The 17,947-nt window shown below is 39.9% G+C and overlaps 1 protein-coding gene and 1 long non-coding RNA gene across 4 annotated transcripts; both read right to left on the bottom strand.

Annotated features, from left to right (window-relative positions):
• Positions 1-306: 306 nt before the first annotated feature.
• Positions 307-1,538, bottom strand: LOC135097327 (uncharacterized). Its single transcript, XR_010265603.1, has 2 exons — positions 1,397-1,538; positions 307-897 (listed from the first exon to the last, which is right to left on the bottom strand). It is a non-coding gene; the product is annotated as an uncharacterized LOC135097327 (long non-coding RNA).
• Positions 1,539-2,888: 1,350 nt separating this feature from the next.
• On the bottom strand, positions 2,889-17,934 carry LOC135097325 (uncharacterized). Of its 3 annotated transcripts, XM_063999118.1 has the most exons (5): positions 7,884-7,980; positions 5,989-6,064; positions 5,569-5,720; positions 4,682-4,791; positions 2,889-3,767 (listed from the first exon to the last, which is right to left on the bottom strand). In XM_063999118.1, the coding sequence occupies exons 2-5, from the start codon at positions 6,018-6,020 to the stop codon at positions 3,534-3,536; spliced, it is 528 nt and encodes a 175-aa protein (XP_063855188.1). In that variant the 5' UTR covers positions 6,021-6,064; positions 7,884-7,980; the 3' UTR covers positions 2,889-3,533. The 3 variants fall into 3 exon arrangements, 1 of the variants encoding a protein (XP_063855188.1); XR_010265601.1 differs by lacking the exons at positions 2,889-3,767; positions 4,682-4,791; positions 5,569-5,720; positions 7,884-7,980 and adding exons at positions 8,532-8,638; positions 9,255-12,804; positions 17,858-17,934 and having other exon boundaries at positions 6,031-6,064; XR_010265602.1 differs by lacking the exons at positions 2,889-3,767; positions 4,682-4,791; positions 5,569-5,720; positions 5,989-6,064; positions 7,884-7,980 and adding exons at positions 7,985-8,013; positions 8,532-8,638; positions 9,255-12,804; positions 17,858-17,934.
• Between the last annotated feature and the right edge of the window lie 13 nt (positions 17,935-17,947).

Below are 17,947 nucleotides of genomic sequence, written 5' to 3'. Positions count from 1 at the left end.
CATTTCATCTATTTTTCATTATTAGTGTACAGTCTTTGCCTCTGTCACCTCCTCTATCCAGCCCTTCCTTGTCTCTACATATCTAGTCCTTCTTTGCCTCTATCACCTCTTGTCTAATATTTATCCAACCCTTCCTTATCTCTGTATATCTAGTCCATTGCTTCTATCACCTCTTCTGTCTAATATTTATCCAGTCCTTCACTTCCACTTCCTGCCTTTAGTTAGCATACACTCCTCACCTCTTCTGCTGTCTATATTCACCCAGTCCTTCCATCCACACACCACAGGAATCTAAATTAACACACATTTTCCAATATTCTTCCTTTCATTAACCCCTCACTGTATTTCCAGAGTGAATACTTCCCAGACCATCCAGTCATTTGTACTGTTTGGGAATGGGAAGTCTTTCATGAACTCTTGCTTGAACAGAAAATGTTGCAAAATTTCTCACAGAGACTGACCAGGTTCCTCTCTTAGGCATGGAGAGAGAGAGAGAGAGAGAGAGAGAGAGAGAGAGAGAGAGAGAGAGAGAGAGAGAGAGAGAGAGAGAGAGAGAGGTATATTTGTGAGAGGCTGTGGGGAGTGACTGGGTTTGTCAACATACTGTGGGAGACATACTGTGGGTCTGTGGATTGTGGGAGAGAGAGAGAGAGAGAGAGAGAGAGAGAGAGAGAGAGAGAGAGAGAGAGAGAGAGAGAAAGGGGGCTGGGGGGAGGATTTATTTTTCTTTTATCTTTTCTATCTTTCTCTCATTTCTTCTTTTTTTTCTTCCTCTTCTATTAACCTCATTCTTCTCTCATGTCCTCTTCCTTCTTTGTTGTCTTCTCTCTCTCTCTCTTTCTCTTTCTTCCCTCCTTATTATCATCTATCTTCTCCTCTTCCTTCTTTCTATCACTTCTGGAAAAAAAACAATGCAAATATAAATAATACATTTTGAACATAATAATAATAATGATAATTAATTCTCACAATCAGTAACATTCTCTCTCTCTCTCTCTCTCCTTTATTTCATCCTTCTCATGTCCCCCCTCTTCTCTTCCTTCCTTCCTTTCTTATATTCTTCCTCCTCTTTTCTTTGTCTCTTCTGTCAGTCATTCCTCTGAAATATGAATAAATTTAGAATAATAGTAATAAATTTTATAAAAATAATTTCTTGTATTCTCTCTCCTATACATACGCAAAATTCTCTCTTAATAGAAATAATTTCTTGTATTCTCTCTCCTACACACACAAAATTCTCTCTCTCTCTCTCTCTCTCTCTCTCTCTCTCTCTCTCTCTCTCTCTCTCTCTCTCCTCTCTCTCTACAAAACCCCTTCTTTTACTCTCACATACTTAAAAACTCCCTCCCACTACTCACTCAAACTGATTCTCTTAGACACACACACACACACACACCTAGGCTTCCAAGTTGATAATCCAAAAGCCAGCAGATGACAGCTTCCTTCCAGCACACACTTGTATCGCCCAACTTGACCTGCCTGAATACAAGCTGATACAGTCCATGCAGCAGAGTAAAGTTTGTATGAACCTTTTTTTGTTGTTAAAACTTGTGGTGTGGTCCAGCAGTCTTCCTTTTCCCACTTTTTAAGAGGGGAGAGAAAGAATGGTGGATGACACCACTTGTAAGGAAGACACAAGTTACTATAGTTTAGATGTACTAAAAATTTTTGCACACTAAATGTTTATTACTGAAAAGCTTTATATATATATATATATATATATATATATATATATATATATATATATATATATATATATATATATATATATATAGATAGATTGATTGATGGAGATATACAGTGGTCCCTCTTGTTTCAGTTTGGCAATAGGTTTGAACTGGTACCAACACCCAAACTGGCACATCAGATCCACTTTTGGTGCACCACTTACTGACATAACAGAATGGTGTTGATCCAGTTTGTCGTCCATGTGCATTGTTTGATTTTTGTGAACCTCCCAACAGCCATCTTACTGTTTTTTTGCAGCAATTAACCACATCTTTGGTGTTTGTCCCCAGGAGTGCAGCCTCTACAAGTGGTGGAGGGCATGGACACTTGGATATGGATGACACTGGTTTGGGTGCCAAATATTAATAGTGCACCTACACAATTACCACACTCGCTCCTCTCACCAGGCTTAACTATAAATAATTAAAGGTAAATAACATCTGTCATCTATTATCTATTGTATTCTATATTGCTGTTAATGTTTCATGTATAATGTCTTTGCTTTCAAATGCAAGTCAAAAGGGTGAACCCCATTTATAGTACTATTCACGTTTGGCAAATTTCACTTTTGACATTGGTTTGGCTACACTAATTGAACTGCTAACAGTGAGGGACTACTGTAAATGTAGTAATAATTATAATAATAATAATAATAATAATAATAATAAAAAGTAATGATAAAGTGCAAGACATGTTCATTAACGCAATTATTTTCTCCAACATGGAGGAGTGAGGAGGCACATCTGTCTGTGATTAGGGAATGCAAATGATGATGTTCCAAGGACATCACCCTGTCCTGGGCCATGACATGAGAGAGAAGAGGAAAAAAGGACTCTCTCTCTCTCTCTCTCTCTCTCTCTCTCTCTCTCTCTCTCTCTCTCTCTCTCTCTCTCTCAGAGTTTCCATAACACCAAACTACTCTGGTGTTAATTTCATGAGTTGCTGAATAATAGAAATGGGAATGTTGTTAGTTCAATGCATTTAGCTCTGAGTATGAAAGAATGACAAGAAAGAATGCAGAGGACACTAGAACACATGCACAGAAAACTGAAAGATTTTTAAACTTTTGAATAGGTGTAGGAAAAAAAAAAAAAAAAAAAACTGCAAAATCAGTGTCTCCTTAAAACAACACATGACAGCAATGATAACTCACACAACAATAATGCTTGATGAAGACTATATTTCCAACACAGATTTATGACAACATTTGGCAAAGCTGTGCACTGTTTACTTGTGTTAAAACTATGCTATGATTTGAGAGGAAAGTTGGTTAGTCATTATAGGGTTAAGATGATATAAGGGTGTTTATTTTAGCTAATTTCCAATGACTCCTAATATAAGATTAAAACTTTAATGATTAAGTAACTATTTCATTGTTTACATTAATTTACACCAAAATTTCGCAACTACAACCTCAGGGATGTTTAGTTAATCCAATTTTGTTCACAACTACTACATTTTTTCCAGTGGTTTACCCATAGTACAACACAAACAACTACAATATCATTCATGCTATTTCATTCCCAAAAAAAAATTCACAACTATGTACATGATCTAGTTTACAATAAAAGGATTTTGAACAATAGTTTCCCCATTAATCAACCCTAATTTTTTTTCCAGCTACAAAGAACAATTCAACTACAATACGATTCATGCTATTTCATCCATTTGAAACTTCACATGCATGTGATTTACAGTACTTTACCAAAAAAAAATTAAGATCAACAATGTTCCCATCAATCAACCCTTTAAACTTTCCCACCTACAATCTGACAATTGGAGTCACCAGTTTTAAATGTCAATAGTTATCCAAGATTGAATTTATGCCTTCCAATCCTCTGTGGGTCTTGGAGGCATCCATGAGTCCCACTGTTCTCCTGAGAGCAGTGCAGGAGGTTGCCTTCAACATAAACCTTCTTGACAAAGTACTTGGATGACTTGTTGCAGCTTTGCTCTTTTCTGAAGGTAACTGCAGCCTTCAACTCAAGGCACAGCTTCTCCAAGGCACCCATCATACTGTACTTTATTAGCCCAGTGATCTGTGGAGAATAAGTAGTGGTGATGGTGGTGGTCCACCTCTCCAATACAAGAGTTCACCATTATTAACAATTTTTCATCCTTTTCACCAGTAAACTCTGGAACTCCCTGCCTGCTTCTGTATTTTCTTTTCCCTATGACGAATTTTTTCATGAGGAAGGTCCCAAGACACTTCTCCAATCTTGGATAATCCTTACCACTACACACCAGCAGACATAAAAATACCGTGAAGGATGCAACTCCCTTTTTAGAAGAGCCAGAGGTCACAGGAGCAAAGGTGATGGGACCCTCCATGCCTTCGACACTCATATCAAGCCCCATTATCACCTGCATCACTCGGGAACACACCATCACCACCATTACCATTGTGTTGTGGCATCATATCAGTGGTATAATAATTGTAAGAATACAAGGGAAACTGCAAGAAGCCGTCTGGTCTACACATGACAATCCCTGCAGGAAATGTGCTTACCTATTTTCACTATCATCCTCATGCATAAATTTGTCTAATCTTTTAAAGCTCCCTAATGACTCAGCACTAACCTAACTACTGAGTCTATTTCATTCATCTATCACTCAATCTGAGAACCAGTTCCTTCCTATTTCTTTTTTAAATCTAACTTTATCAAGCTTGACATGAAGAAACTGAGGATAGTGATAATGGTTGCTATTTCTGATTATTATTCTTACTTCCATTAACACTCAGAATATGAAGTCTGTCTTTATTCTTATTTTGGGTCCCCATTGGAAAGGGATAGTCTCATTGACCACTGCACTACAAGCCAAATAACTTAAAAACACCCTTAAAATAAAAATGATGGCTACTCTTCACAACCACAGTGCTGCATCCCTCTTTTCTAAACATCTTCACTCTAACCCCTACTTCCCTGCTCCCTCCAGTGACAGCCTCCCTCACCTCTGGGTTCACTTGAGGAGCTGCCATCAGCCACCCAATGACATTCATTTGCAGGTTCTTGGTGACAGAGTTCTCCTGGATCTTCAAATGTTCAGGATACACCACCAAGCCTGTAAGGAGAATTGGTGAAGAGAGAGAGAGAGAGAGAGAGAGAGAGAGAGAGAGAGAGAGAGAGAGAGAGAGAGAGAGAGAGAGAGAGAGAGAGAGAGACTGTATGTTAGATGCAGACAAAATGATAAAGTAAGGTATTACAATCTTGCATGCAAAAAAGATATGCACACTAATAAATACTTAAATTACAAAACGTTAAAACATCCATAAACTCCTTGCACATCATACTGAGCTCACACTCCTCTCATTCCCTCAGATGCTACCAACAACTTTATTTAAACAAATAGATAGATAGATAGATAGTCACAAACACACTCTTATTCCCTCCAAGACACAACAATGACTTGATTTCAAGAGAGATAGACAAAGACACACACACACACACACACACACACACATCAGGCTTGGGTCTGAGTACATGTACTCAACCAGATTCCAAATGTAGTGCAGTGGTAGATGTATAGGTAGAGGTAAGGTCAGGGTGACACAAGCCTGTCCCTCTGGAAGCCAGGTGGTCTGGATTGGTACCAGTGAAGTCATGTGAGTTACAGCCACTGCAGTTCCCACTCCTGCTGCTAATCTGTCAGCACCTTTGTGTAAATATGTGGAGTGAGAAACAGCTGTCAAATGCCATCTGGACTGACAGGCTGCTGCACTGAGAGGCACACAGCAATCCATTCCCATCAGGTATCAAGCGAGATTCACCCCAAACTCCCCACATTCACACAGATAGACAGACACAATACACACAGAAATAAATTAATAGATACACATACACATACAGACTTGGTTACCAGGAGAGACAAAGTGGAGATGCCAGCCAGCAGGTACAACAGACACCTGAGCAGCAAGTTGGTATCTAACACTGACCTCACTGATGACGACATCTACAGGAATTGTTGACAAGTTGTTCTTGGGTAAATAGATCCTGGAGGAAATACACAGAAAAGATCCATTATTGCAGAGACAAACAAAGGCTGGATATTGAGGGGATACAACAAAGAGTTAAGGAAAGGGAGGTTTTTCACTGAAGGATCAAAGAAAAGCTGGATATTTGGAAGGGCAACAGGAAAGTTGAGAAGAGGAAAATGTTGGAATGATACAAAAAATGCATGTTTTCTGTCTGTGCATAAAACACACACACACACACACACACACACACACACACACACACACACACCTCTCTCTCTACTCACCTCTGTAAAGATCTGGGCCTCACCTTGGCCATGCACTCACATCCCTCCCCAGTATCTCAATCAATATCTTTTGATCCTGAGAAGAAACAAGAGAACTATGTGGAATGAAAGAGACAAAATATACACAAGAAAACAACAAAACACAGTCACTGGACTAACCATCTCAGTGACGTTTAGAAATACTGGAATTTTCAAGGGTACTTCATGTTTCTGGTTTAACAAGTATTCTGCATCACCAGAAGAAAGAAACACCTATGAGAACATGACTCATTATGAAAACAGTCCTTATGAAAGTTGATGGGATTTTCCAAGGAAATTTTTTTCATGATTGAGGAAATAGTTAATAGTATTCTGCATCATCAACCAAGCAATCATAAAAACCAGACTCCTCTTTTAAAACAGCTCCCATAACACCTCAGGCATTCCACAATATGGGAATAAAAGTTAAGGTTCCCCGCACTTCTTACCACAAACCAGAGTCCTCTTTGAAAACAATTCCCATAACACCTCAGGCATTTCACAATATGGGGATAAAAGTTAAGGCTCCCAGTGTGTCTTACCACAAACCAGACTCTTTGAAAACAGTTCCCATAACACCTCAGGCATTTCACAATATGGTTATAAAAGTTAAGGTTCCCTGCACTTCTTACCACAAACCAGACTCTTTGAAAACAGTTCCCATAACACCTCAGTCATTTCACAATATGTGGATAAAAGTTAAGGTTCCCAGTGTGTCTTACCACAAACCAGACTCTTCCTCTTTGAAAACAGTTCCCATAAGACCCAAGGCATGAGAGTTAAGGTTCCCTGTGTGTCTCACCACGAAAACTGCTCCATCCTGGAGAGAGAGAGAGAGAGAGAGAGAGAGAGAGAGAGAGAGAGAGAGAGAGAGAGAGAGAGAGAGAGAGAGAGAGAGAGAGATGAAGGAAAAGACCAGGAGGTAGAGAATGAGAGAAATGCAAGTAAATGAGGAAGAAGACAAGGAAAAGGAAGACAAGATGAGAAAGAGAAGCATTCAACCACTCCTTTTACTATCAGTGACCTTACATTGAAAACTAAACTCTAAACTTGCAGTAAACAATTGTACCAAACTGAGTGAGACAGCATGAGAGTTAGCAAGACATCACATTAATATAAGGACTGAGAGATGCACAGGGACACCAGAAATGAGACTAAGTTCAGTACTATTCCCAGCACCTGAAACACTATCTTCACTCTCAGTTTCATTCCAGAGAAGCACGTTTTTCTGAGAGCAGCACAAGATATGGTGCCAAAGGGGAGATGCAAGGACTGGAGGATCCTTAGGGACAGAAGACGTCTACAAGGCTAACTTCAGAACCATTCCGATTATCTAGAAGAGGGTCCCCAGTCTCACTCTCGTTCAAGAGATGCACAATGTTTCTCCAAGAGCAGCACAAGATCTGGTCCTTGACGTAAACTTTCCTTGCATTGTAGTGAGTGTCCAAATATTCTGTCACTACTGGGATAGCTATGTTACTGCTGAGGGATGTGCACAGTTTCCCTAGAGCTGTGACAACATGCTCCTGTGGTCCAGTTATCTTGAAGCAGAGGAAGTGAGAAGAATTAGTGAACTAGAAAAGGACGATGAAAATGGCTGTGAGACATGGAGGGAGAGAGGAGAATAAGAAAGAGTAATGGAAGTGGCTATAAGAAATAGAGAGTGAAAAGAATTAGTGAAATGAAGAGAAAACTTAAATGAAAGTGACTGTAGGAAGTAGAGGAAGAGAGAAGAATTAGTGGAAAGAATATAAAAGCAATAAAAATGACTACAGGAAGACAAGAAAGCGAAGAACGAGCTTGCTTTTGACATTCTTTTACCACAGAAGAAAGAATGAAAAATACAGCCATTCAATTCACCTCTTCACAATACACACCTGGTACTCTGCTATGGTCTTCTTGGAGTCATTGCTGAGAGTGAAATCAACGGGACCACAGTACACTCCGTCAGCCAGCAGCCAGCATGTCTACTGACTGCAGCAACAGACTCAGCACTCCATCCTCCAACTGTATCACATCACCATAACATCATTTGTGTGCGTGTGTGCGTGCGTGCGTGTGTGCGTGCGTGCGTGCGTGCGTGCGTGTGTGTGTGTGTGTGTGTGTGTGCGTGGAGCAAGGAGGGGGTGAGGGTAACTATGCATGATAGAAAGGTTTAAATTGTGTGTGTGGAGGAAAGTGTGCATTAAAGAAAGAAGAAAGAGGAATACAGGATGAGTGAAGAAATGGATAATGAAGGATAAAGTAGAGGAAAAAGAATACAGCAAAGATGAAGAAAAGATATCATTGAAGGATACATGATATGATAAGAGGGAAAAAGAATACACTGCAGGAGGAGAAAAAGGATATCACTGAAGGATATAACAGAAAGGTATAATGAAGGATAAAACAGAAGCAAAAAGAACACAGGAGGCATGAAGAAAACAATATTACTGAAGGATGCAAGAGGAAAAAACACAGTGCAGGTGAAGAAAAGAAGATACTGAAGGATATAACGGATGGGCGATAAGGACAGTCATTCTCACCCCATCCTCCACACCCTCCAACTGCTTCCATCAGAACGGATCGGTGTGCAAGGACTTGACCATGGGGTACTCCTTGATGACCAGATGTGAGGGATACACCACCAGTCCTGTATGGGAGACAGATAATAAACTGCACTCCCAAATGTTTTGCTCTCTCTCTTACCTCCAATACTTCCAGTTGTTATGGTGTTTTCAGGGGTGTTTTCATGGTTCCAGTGATGGTTCAGCAAGGATTCTGTATCTTTAATAGTCTGTAGTGTGAGGTATTTGGGTTTTAAACAGTACATCAACATGCAATACATTTTATCCTAACTTCCATAAGTATGTACATCAGTATACAAGATTTTCCTTTATGTAAGAGGAACTCTGGCTAAGGCCAACAAAAAGGAGAGAGAGAGAGAGAGAGAGAGAGAGAGAGAGAGAGAGAGAGAGAGAGAGAGAGAGAGAGAGAGAGAGAGAGAGAGAGAGAGAGAGAGAGAGAGAGAGAGAGAGAGAGAGGAAAAAATAAAAAAAAGAAATGAAATGAAATAAAATAAAATGAAATAAAATAAATAAATAAATAAATAAAAATAAAAGGGCCCACTGAGGTACCAGTCTCTAGAAGACAGAGCCAAAAAAATTACCCTAAATTTAAGAAGTGTCTTATATAAGGAAGTACAGACACAGGCAGGGAGCTCCAGAGTTTACCAGACTGACACCAATACTCGAGAGGACTCCATGTACCAGCTAGCGGAGACGACAGCAACCTTGGCTATGAGTTGCTGTCTCACGTCAGGCGCCTCAAATATGACGTTCTCAAAGGTGAGCATTGACACGGCCTCATCTGGTACATACAGCCTGACACAGGGTCTGTTGTCAGTATTTGTGTTGGGAAGATATGGGTGGTGATATTTTTATTTATTTATTTTTTCAAGTAGGAGGGACACTGGCCAAGGGCAACAACCCTCCCCCTCCCCCAACCAAAAAATAAAAAGACCCACTGAGATGCCAGTCCCATAAAAGGGTCCAAAGCAGCAGTCAAAAATTGAAGGATAAGTGTCTTGAAACCTCCTTCTTGAAGGAATTCCAGTCATAGGAAGGTGGAAAGACAGAAGCAGGCAGGGAGTTCCAGAGTTTACCAGAGAAAGGAATGAATGATTGAGAATACTGGTTAACTCTTGCATTAGAGAGATGAACATAATAGGGGGTGAAAGAAAGAAGAAAGTCTTGTGCAGCGAGGCCGTCAGAGGAGGGGAGACATGCAGTTAGCAAGATTAGAAGAGCAGTTAGCATGAAAACAGCGGTAGATGATAGCAAGAGATGCAACATTGCAGTGATGAGAAACCGGCTGAAGACAGTCAGTTAGAGGAGAGGAGCTGATGAGACAAAAAGCTTTTGATTCCATAATGTCTAGATGAGCAGTACAAGTGGAACCCCCCCAGACATGTAAAGCATACATGGACAGATAAGGCCCCTGTACAGAGTTAGCAGTTGGGGGGGATGAGAAAAACTGGTGAAGATGTCTCAGAACATCTAATTTCATAAGAGCTGTTTTAGCTAGGGATGTGATGTGAAATTTCCAGTTTAGATTATAAGAAAAGGACAGACCAAGGATGTTCAGTGTAGAAAGGGGGACAGTTAAGTGTCACTGAAGATGGGATAGTTATCTGGAAGGTTGTGTCAAGTTGATAGGTGGAGGAATTGAGTTTTTGAGGCATTGAATAATACTAAGTTTGCTCTGCCCCAATCAGAAATTTTAGAGAGATCAGAAGTCAGGTCTTCTGTGGCTTCCCTGCATGAACTCTTTACTTCCTGAAGGGTTGGACTTCTACAAAAGACGTAGAAAAGTGCAGGGTGGTATCATCAGTGTAGGAGTGGATAAGACAAGAAGTTTGGTTTAGGTCACTGGAGAATAATAAGAAGAGAGTGGGTGATAGGACAGAACCCTGAGGAACACCACAGTTAATAGATTTAAAGGAAGACTAGTGATCATCTACCACAACAGCAATAGAACGGTCAGAATGGAAACTTAAGATGAAGTTACAGAGAAAAGGATAGAAGGCGCAGGAGAGTAGTTTGGAAATCAAAGCTTTGTGCCAAACTCTATCAAAAACTTTTAATATGTCCAAAGCAACAGCAAAAGTCTCACCAAAATCTTTATAAGAGGATGACTAAGACTCAGTAAGGAAAGCCAAAAGATCACCAGTAGAGTGGCCTTGATGGAACCCATACTGGTGATCAGATAGAAGGTTGTGAAGTGATAGATGTTTAAGAATCTTCTTGTTGATGATTGATTAAAAAACTTTAGATAGGCAGGAAATTAAAACAATAGGATGGCAGTTTGAGGGATTTGAAGTCACCCTTTTTAGGAACAGGCTGAAAGTAGGCAAACTTCCAGCAAGAAGGAATGGTAGATGCTGACAGAGTTGAAAGAGTTTGACTAGGCAAGGTGCAAGCATAGAGGCACAGTTTCAGAGAACAATATGAGGCACCCCATCAGGTCCATAAGCCTTCCGAGGGTTTAGGCCAGGGAGGGCATGAAAACATGACTGTGAAGAATTTTAATAGGTAGCATGAAGTAGTCAGAGGGTGGAGGTGAGGGAGGAACAAGCCCTGAATTGTCCAAGGTAGAGTTTTTAGCAAAGGTTTGAGCAAAGAGTTCAGGTTTAGAGATAGATGTGATAGCAGTGGTACTATCCGGTTGATATAAAGGAGGAAAAGAAGGAGAAGCAAAGTTATTGGAGATGTTTTTGGCTTGGTGCCAGAAGTTACAAGGGGAGTTAGATCTTGAAAGATTTTGACACTTTCCATTAATAAAGGAGTTTTTGGCTAGTTGGAGAACAGACTTGGCATGGTTCCGGGCAAAAATATAAAGCCCATGATATTCTGGTGATGGAAGGCTTAAGTACCTTTTGTAGGCCACCTCTCTATCATGTATAGCAAGAGAACAAGCTGTGTTAAACCAAGATTTGGAAGGTAAAGAGTGAGGAATGTACACCTCCATGTCAGACTCTACTACCTCTGTTATGTACTCTGCACACAGACAGGTCTCTGACATGGAAGCAGTAGTCATTCCAAGGAAAATCAGCAAAATACCTCCTTGGGTCCCTGCAGCTAGCAGAGGCAAAATCCTAGAGGCACTTCTGCTTATGGGGATGCTGAGGAAGGATTGGAGTGATAGGACAAGATAAAGATATGAGATTGTGACTGGATGAGCCCAACAGAGAAGAGAGGGTGACAGCATAAGCAGAAGGATTAGAGGTTATGAAAAGGTTAATAATGTTGGGCATATCTCCAAGATGGTCAGGAATACAAGTAGGGTGTTGCACCAATTGCTCTAGGTTGTGGAGGATAGCAAAGTTGAAGGCTGGTTCACCAGGATGGTCAGTGAAGGGAGAGGAAAGCCAAAGCTGGTGGTGAACATTGAAGTCTCCAAGAATGGAGATCTCTGCAAAAGGGAAGAGGGTCAGAATGTGCTCCACTTTGGAAGTTAAGAAGTCAAAGAATTTTTTAAAGTCAGAGGAGTTAGGTGAGAGGTATACAGCACAGATACATTTAGTTTGAGAGTGACTGTAATCGTAGCCAGATGGTGGAAAACTCGGAAGATTCAAGAGCATGGGCAAGAGAGCAGGTTAAGTTGTTGTGCACATAAATGCAACATCCAGCTTTGGATTGAAAATGAGGATAGAGAAAGTAGGAGAACAAAAATGGGGCTAATGTCAGTTGCCTTAGACACCTGTGTTTCAGTGAGGAAAAGAAAATTAGGTTTAGTAGAGGAGAGATGGTGTTTTTACAGACTGAAAATTGGATCCAAGACTGCAAATGTTGCAGGAGTTAATGAAGAAAAAGTTGAGCGGTGTCAAGACACTTAGGGTCGATACCAGAAGAGCAGTCTGACCTGGGGACATTTGTTGTCCCCTCCCCCGATGGTGACTCTATGAGGCTGGTGTAGGAGTCTCCATGATAATTGAGTGAAGGGTGTGTGTGTAATTAGATGCTTGTAGTTTTGTGTGAAGGAAGAGAGTTGTCTTTAGAGAGCAGGCTGTGACTGTCCCCTTTTCTTGTGAGACACAAAGGGAAACATTCATTGAGGTCACAGCTGCGTTTAATGATAAGTTCACAGCACCCCATCATCCAGTGCTTTAGACCTCACTGGGAGTAATTATCATTTTGGCAGGTGCCTGCTGCCTCCTCCTTGTAACATTCTCTTCTGTTTCTTACTTGGCATACCTCTGGATAACCTCAAAGTGTCCCTCAGCAGTCTTTGCCAGCAGTTTGCCCACAAATGTCTGGCCTGAGGAGGAGAGAGAAGAGGCTCAGGAAAGAAAATACAGTACAGATGCAATTCCTCTCAACTTCTGTGCTTTCTTATGGAAGGATAACAGAGAAGGTATAATTTTACTCCCTTCATCTATCTACTTATCTATACACCAGGCCACCAATCCCAGACAAAGCACCACTCACTCACACACACATCACTCACACTCTTAGGCCCACTGGTCTCTGGTGGGAAGGAACAGTGTTGTGGACTTCCCTACAACACCCTAGTGACTGTACTTACAAGACTCTGCTATGGTTATGGTCTTCACAGAAGATAGTAACACAATTCCTCTCATAAATTTTATGAGTCATGTGGATGGTCTGGCACCAGCGTGGCAGTACATACATGCCCTGGCCTCACCTTAGGCCAACTGAGTACTGACTCATTATCCAGTAATTACTGTCCCACTCCCTCCCCTCCCACCACTTAGGGATAACATGCCACACATCTGAAAAAGTCTCCAAAAATCATGCACACACAAAAAAACAGATACAGTATATGAAAAACAGCAAAACATAAGGAGTACCACAAGGTGTAATCTAAAGCCTGAGTGTAAACAAGCTATGTCTCAGACACACAACTCAAACTTTGGCAGATTGTTGCCAAAGTGCTGGATGATTTTTCAGTGTGCACAGACCAATGTTGCTTTTTGCACACATTTTCATTCAAAAAAGTTAATTACAGTCCCTTAATTAACTTAGTAATTTCTGTCCATCTCCTCACCTTGAAAGCCTCACCATCAAACATTAAGCCAGAATTTTTGTAAACAAGCTGAATGAATGTATCATGATAATAGAAATAATATTGCTTTATTACTTCATGCATGTATGCAAAAAATAAACTTGACTCGATTATTCCTGTCTACCGCACCTTTAAAGTCTTGCCATCCAAGCACTGGGCCAGAGTCCTTGTCAACAAACTGAATGCCTCTTGATAACAGAATTAGTATTGTTTTATTACGCTATCCCAAAAAATTTAACTTGATTTTGTCATCTCCTCACCTTCAATGCCTTGCCATCAAACTACAATCCAGAATCTTTGTCAACAAACTGAACAATAACAGAAATTATATTGTTTTATTACTCTATAAAAAAAGAAAAAAAATCATTCCTGTCTGTCTCCTCACTTCCTCACATCATGTTAACAAAGATTATATTATTTTATTACTCTTTATATGAAACATTGGTGTATCTTTGAGTCCTTTCATGGGAACCAAAAAGGCCTGAAAGTTTACTAAACACACACACACACACACACACACACACACACACACTAAAAATCCAGCCATCTACGTCACTGAGAGTTGCCCTAGTGGAAATACAGAGTATGAGAGTTCACACTGGTTCTACTCGTTGCTGTTCCGTCTCCAAAGCAGTTAAATTGTTATAATGAGCGGTGAAGAGGGGTCTACTTCGGTCCCCACTATGTTGTTTATGCCAATGGGGACCGTCTCGAAGGCTAGACAGAGAGACCTCGGGATTTGGGGAAGAGGACTGAAGGGTCAGGAAAGCAATGATGAGAAGGAGAATTATCACACTGGAAACTGAAATGAAGGAAATGAAGGATAGATTTGACAAGATGGAGAAGATGGTTGAAACTTTGATCACCGAGAAGGGGGTGTGGAGAGGTGCATATGACGATCTACATAAAAAACAAACGTTATATGAAAAGAAAGCAATGGAATATGAAGGCAAAGTGGAAGAGTTAAATGTAAAACAGGAAAATTGGAAGAAAGAACAAGAGAAAGAAAAGATAGATTTTAGGAAAATTGTGGAGGAACAAACAAAGGCAAACAACAAAAAGCTAACAGAAAAAGTTGTTCAAGTTATAAAACAAAGAAAACTTGGTGAGAGAAACTGAGGATAAGAAAAAAACTGTCGTGGTATTTGGTCTGAAGGAAGAGTATACACCTCAGTGGACTGAAAGAGAAAAGAAGGAAAAGACATGTGTGGAAAAATTAGTGGGGACATTACAAGAAGAAAAAGAGCTAACTGGAGAGATCAAAGAAATTAAAAGAGGAGAAACCGGACATCATGGGAATTGTTGAAATTAAATTGGCAAGTGAAGGGATATATTAAATATTGGTGAAGGAAAATACAACCTCTGAATGAGAAATAGAAAAAAATAAACAGGGAGGAGGTGTGATGCTTCTAATTAGGAAGGATTTATTAGTGGAATCTGTCACATATGGGGTGGAGGAGGCAGAAGTATTGAAAATAAACTTAAGACAGAATATTGTAAGATACTGTAACATTGTGGTGACTTATGTTCCCCCCTATTCCAACTCTTGGAGAGAGGATGAATATAACAAAATGCTTGAGGACACAAGGACACAAGGAGTTATTTGAGGAAAATGACGATATACTCCTGATGGGGGACTTTAACTGTAAAGAGATATCTTGGGAGAATTGGACCACGGAAGGCAGTGAGCCATCATGGGGGAACAAGCTACTAGACCTGGCTATTGAAAATGTCCTGACACAATGGGTTACAGATGACACAAGATTTAGATGAAATGAAGCACCTTCAAGGCTCAATCTAATTTCCACCAAGAAACAAGAAATAGTAGAAGACCTTAAATACATAAACCCAATAGGAAAAAGTGATCATGAGCTGATTCAGTTCACAGCTATGGATAATAACCTCAGTATAAGAAAAGAGGACCACAGAAGAGAATGGCTAAACTACAGCAAAACTAACTTTGGACAACTTAGGAAGTATTTCAGTGAAGTGAATTGGAACATGGTTATTCAAAAGGAGGACATAGAGGAAAAGTGGACAGCTTTCCTGGACATTTATAATAAGGGAGTAGAGAAATGGGTACCCAAAAGATCAACAGAGAACCTTTTCAAAAAGGATTGGTACAACAGGAGATGTGCAACAGCTAGATTGGAGAGAGAAAAAGCATGGAACAAGTGGAAGAAAAACAGGAGACTGGACCTGTGGAACAATTATATAAGGAAGAGGAACGAATTTCTTAAAACTCACAGAGATGAGCAGAAAAATTTTGAAAAGAATGTTGTGGAGAAATGTAAAGACCAACCAAAATTATTTTATAAATTCATTAATGGAAAATTAAAGAGTAAAGATGAAACAAGCACAGTAGAAGCTGGAGAAGAGATAGTGGATAACCCAGAAGAGGTAGCTGAAGTGTTTAACAGATACTTCCACTCTGTGTCTACTAAGGAAAATGATTTCAGAGATGAGAGGACAGCATTAGAAAAAGGGACCAACTTAAAGGAGATTAAAACATCAGTAGATGAAGTAAAGAATATGTTGGAAGACCTGGATGTAAGGAAAGCAATGGGTCCTGATGGTGTCTCCAGTTGGATTTTAAAAGAGCATAGCTCACAATTAGTCTCAGTGTTGCACAATATAATTAGCACCACCCTGGTAAAAGGTAGAGTACCCATAGATTGGAAATGGGCAGATATTACCCCAATCCACAATACTGGAAGTAAAGAAGATCCATTAAATTATAGACCTGTATCACTCACAAGTGTGGTGGCAAAGATTTGTGAAAAGATTATCAAGAACAGATGGGTGAAATACCTAGAAGACAACAATGTGATAACAGAGAAACAGTTTGCTTTCAGAAAAGGGAGATCTTATGTCACAAATTTGATATATTTCTACTCAAGAGTAATAGATATAGTGCCAGAGAGAGATGGATGGGCTAACTGCATATACTTAGATCTGAGAAAAGCATTCAATAAAGTTCCACACAGAAGACTAATATGGAAATTGGAAAAAACTGGAGGACTCAGTGGATCACTTAAAGTGGATGACTGACTTTTTGACAAACAGAGAAATGAGGACAGTAATTAAAGGCAGCAGGTCGAACTGGAGAACAGTAACGAGTGGCTATTTTGTTCACAGTTTATGTAAACGAAGTGACAGAAGGTGTAGAAAGTTACATGAACATTTCCACTCATGATGCTAAGATTATGAGGAAAGTAACAAATGAAGAGGATTGCAATGCTTTAAATCAAGACTTAATTAAGATTAATGAAGGGTTAATGAGGTGGAACATGGAGTTTAATGCTAAAAAATGTAGTGTGATGAGGTTTGGAAAAAGTGTGAAAAGACCAGTTGGCAACTATTACTTAGGGAATGAGGAAATCTCTATAAGATCAGAAGAAAAAGACCTAGGAGTAATTATTACTGATAATTTATCATTTTGGAAGCACATAAACAAAAATTATAGGAGAAACATATAAACTGCTGAAAAACATCAAGATAGTATTCTCCTATACTGATGAAGGTATGATAAAAAACTGATAACAACGATGATACGTCTGAGATTGGAGTACACAGCATCAGTGTGGTCGAAGTTTGAAAAAGGATACAAGAAAGTTAGAAAGAATCCAGAGCTGCAACTAAAATCCTTGCAAGCTTAAGAGAGTATAGTTATGAGGAAAGGTTGAAGAGGTTGGGCCTGACTACACTAGAAAAAAAGAGGGAAAGAGGTGATTTGATAGCTATATATATAGAATACTGGAAAGAATGGAAAAGTCGGACAGAGAAGACCTCTTGATACCAGATACTAGAGACACAAGAGGACATGGAAGGAGACTGAATAGGAGTGTTTGCAGAAGAGACATCAAGAAACATAGCTTCCCACACAGAAGTATAACAGTGTGGAATGAACTTAAGGATGAGACTGTATGTGCAAAGACAATTCATAAATTTAAAGAAAATCTAGATAAAAGTTGATATGGAGACGGGATGGCACAAGCCTAGTGTGGATCTCGTCCTGTATTTCACAACTAGGTAAATACAACTAGGTAAACACACACACACACACACACACACACACACACACACACACACACACACACACACACACAAGAACTGAATGAATACAGAGATGGGATAAGGAATGTAGCCCAGCCCCTGTTTATCACAAGTAGAAAAACAAAGGTGAGAGAGGCAAGAAATGTACATAAACTGATGGATGAATAAAGGAGGAGACAGAACCAGAGGTGTGTAGCTTAGTCCCTGTATACTACAACTACACACACACCTCTGTATCCAGCACAGTAAAGGACAGCTGCATTTCAAACACTGTGTACTGCACCACACTGCTGGACACACCACTCAGCACCAATGCACT

Source organism: Scylla paramamosain, unplaced genomic scaffold (assembly GCF_035594125.1).
Source record: "Scylla paramamosain isolate STU-SP2022 unplaced genomic scaffold, ASM3559412v1 Contig17, whole genome shotgun sequence".
Classification (NCBI taxonomy): Eukaryota; Metazoa; Arthropoda; class Malacostraca; order Decapoda; family Portunidae; genus Scylla; species Scylla paramamosain.
The sequence above is the reverse complement of the archived record's forward strand: the minus strand, read 5'-3'. Positions and strand labels throughout refer to the sequence as shown.

Excerpts from the sequence above, each read along its gene's own strand:
- LOC135097325 (XM_063999118.1), bottom strand. The coding sequence starts at position 6,020 with ATGGCCAAGGTGAGGCCCAGATCTTTACAGAG. Across the intron at positions 4,792-5,568 it reads TGGTAACCAAGTCTGTATGT|GCTTGGTGGTGTATCCTGAA; the intron begins GTATGTGTATCT and ends TTCTCCTTACAG. Across the intron at positions 3,768-4,681 it reads CTCCTCAAGTGAACCCAGAG|ATCACTGGGCTAATAAAGTA; the intron begins GTGAGGGAGGCT and ends TATTCTCCACAG.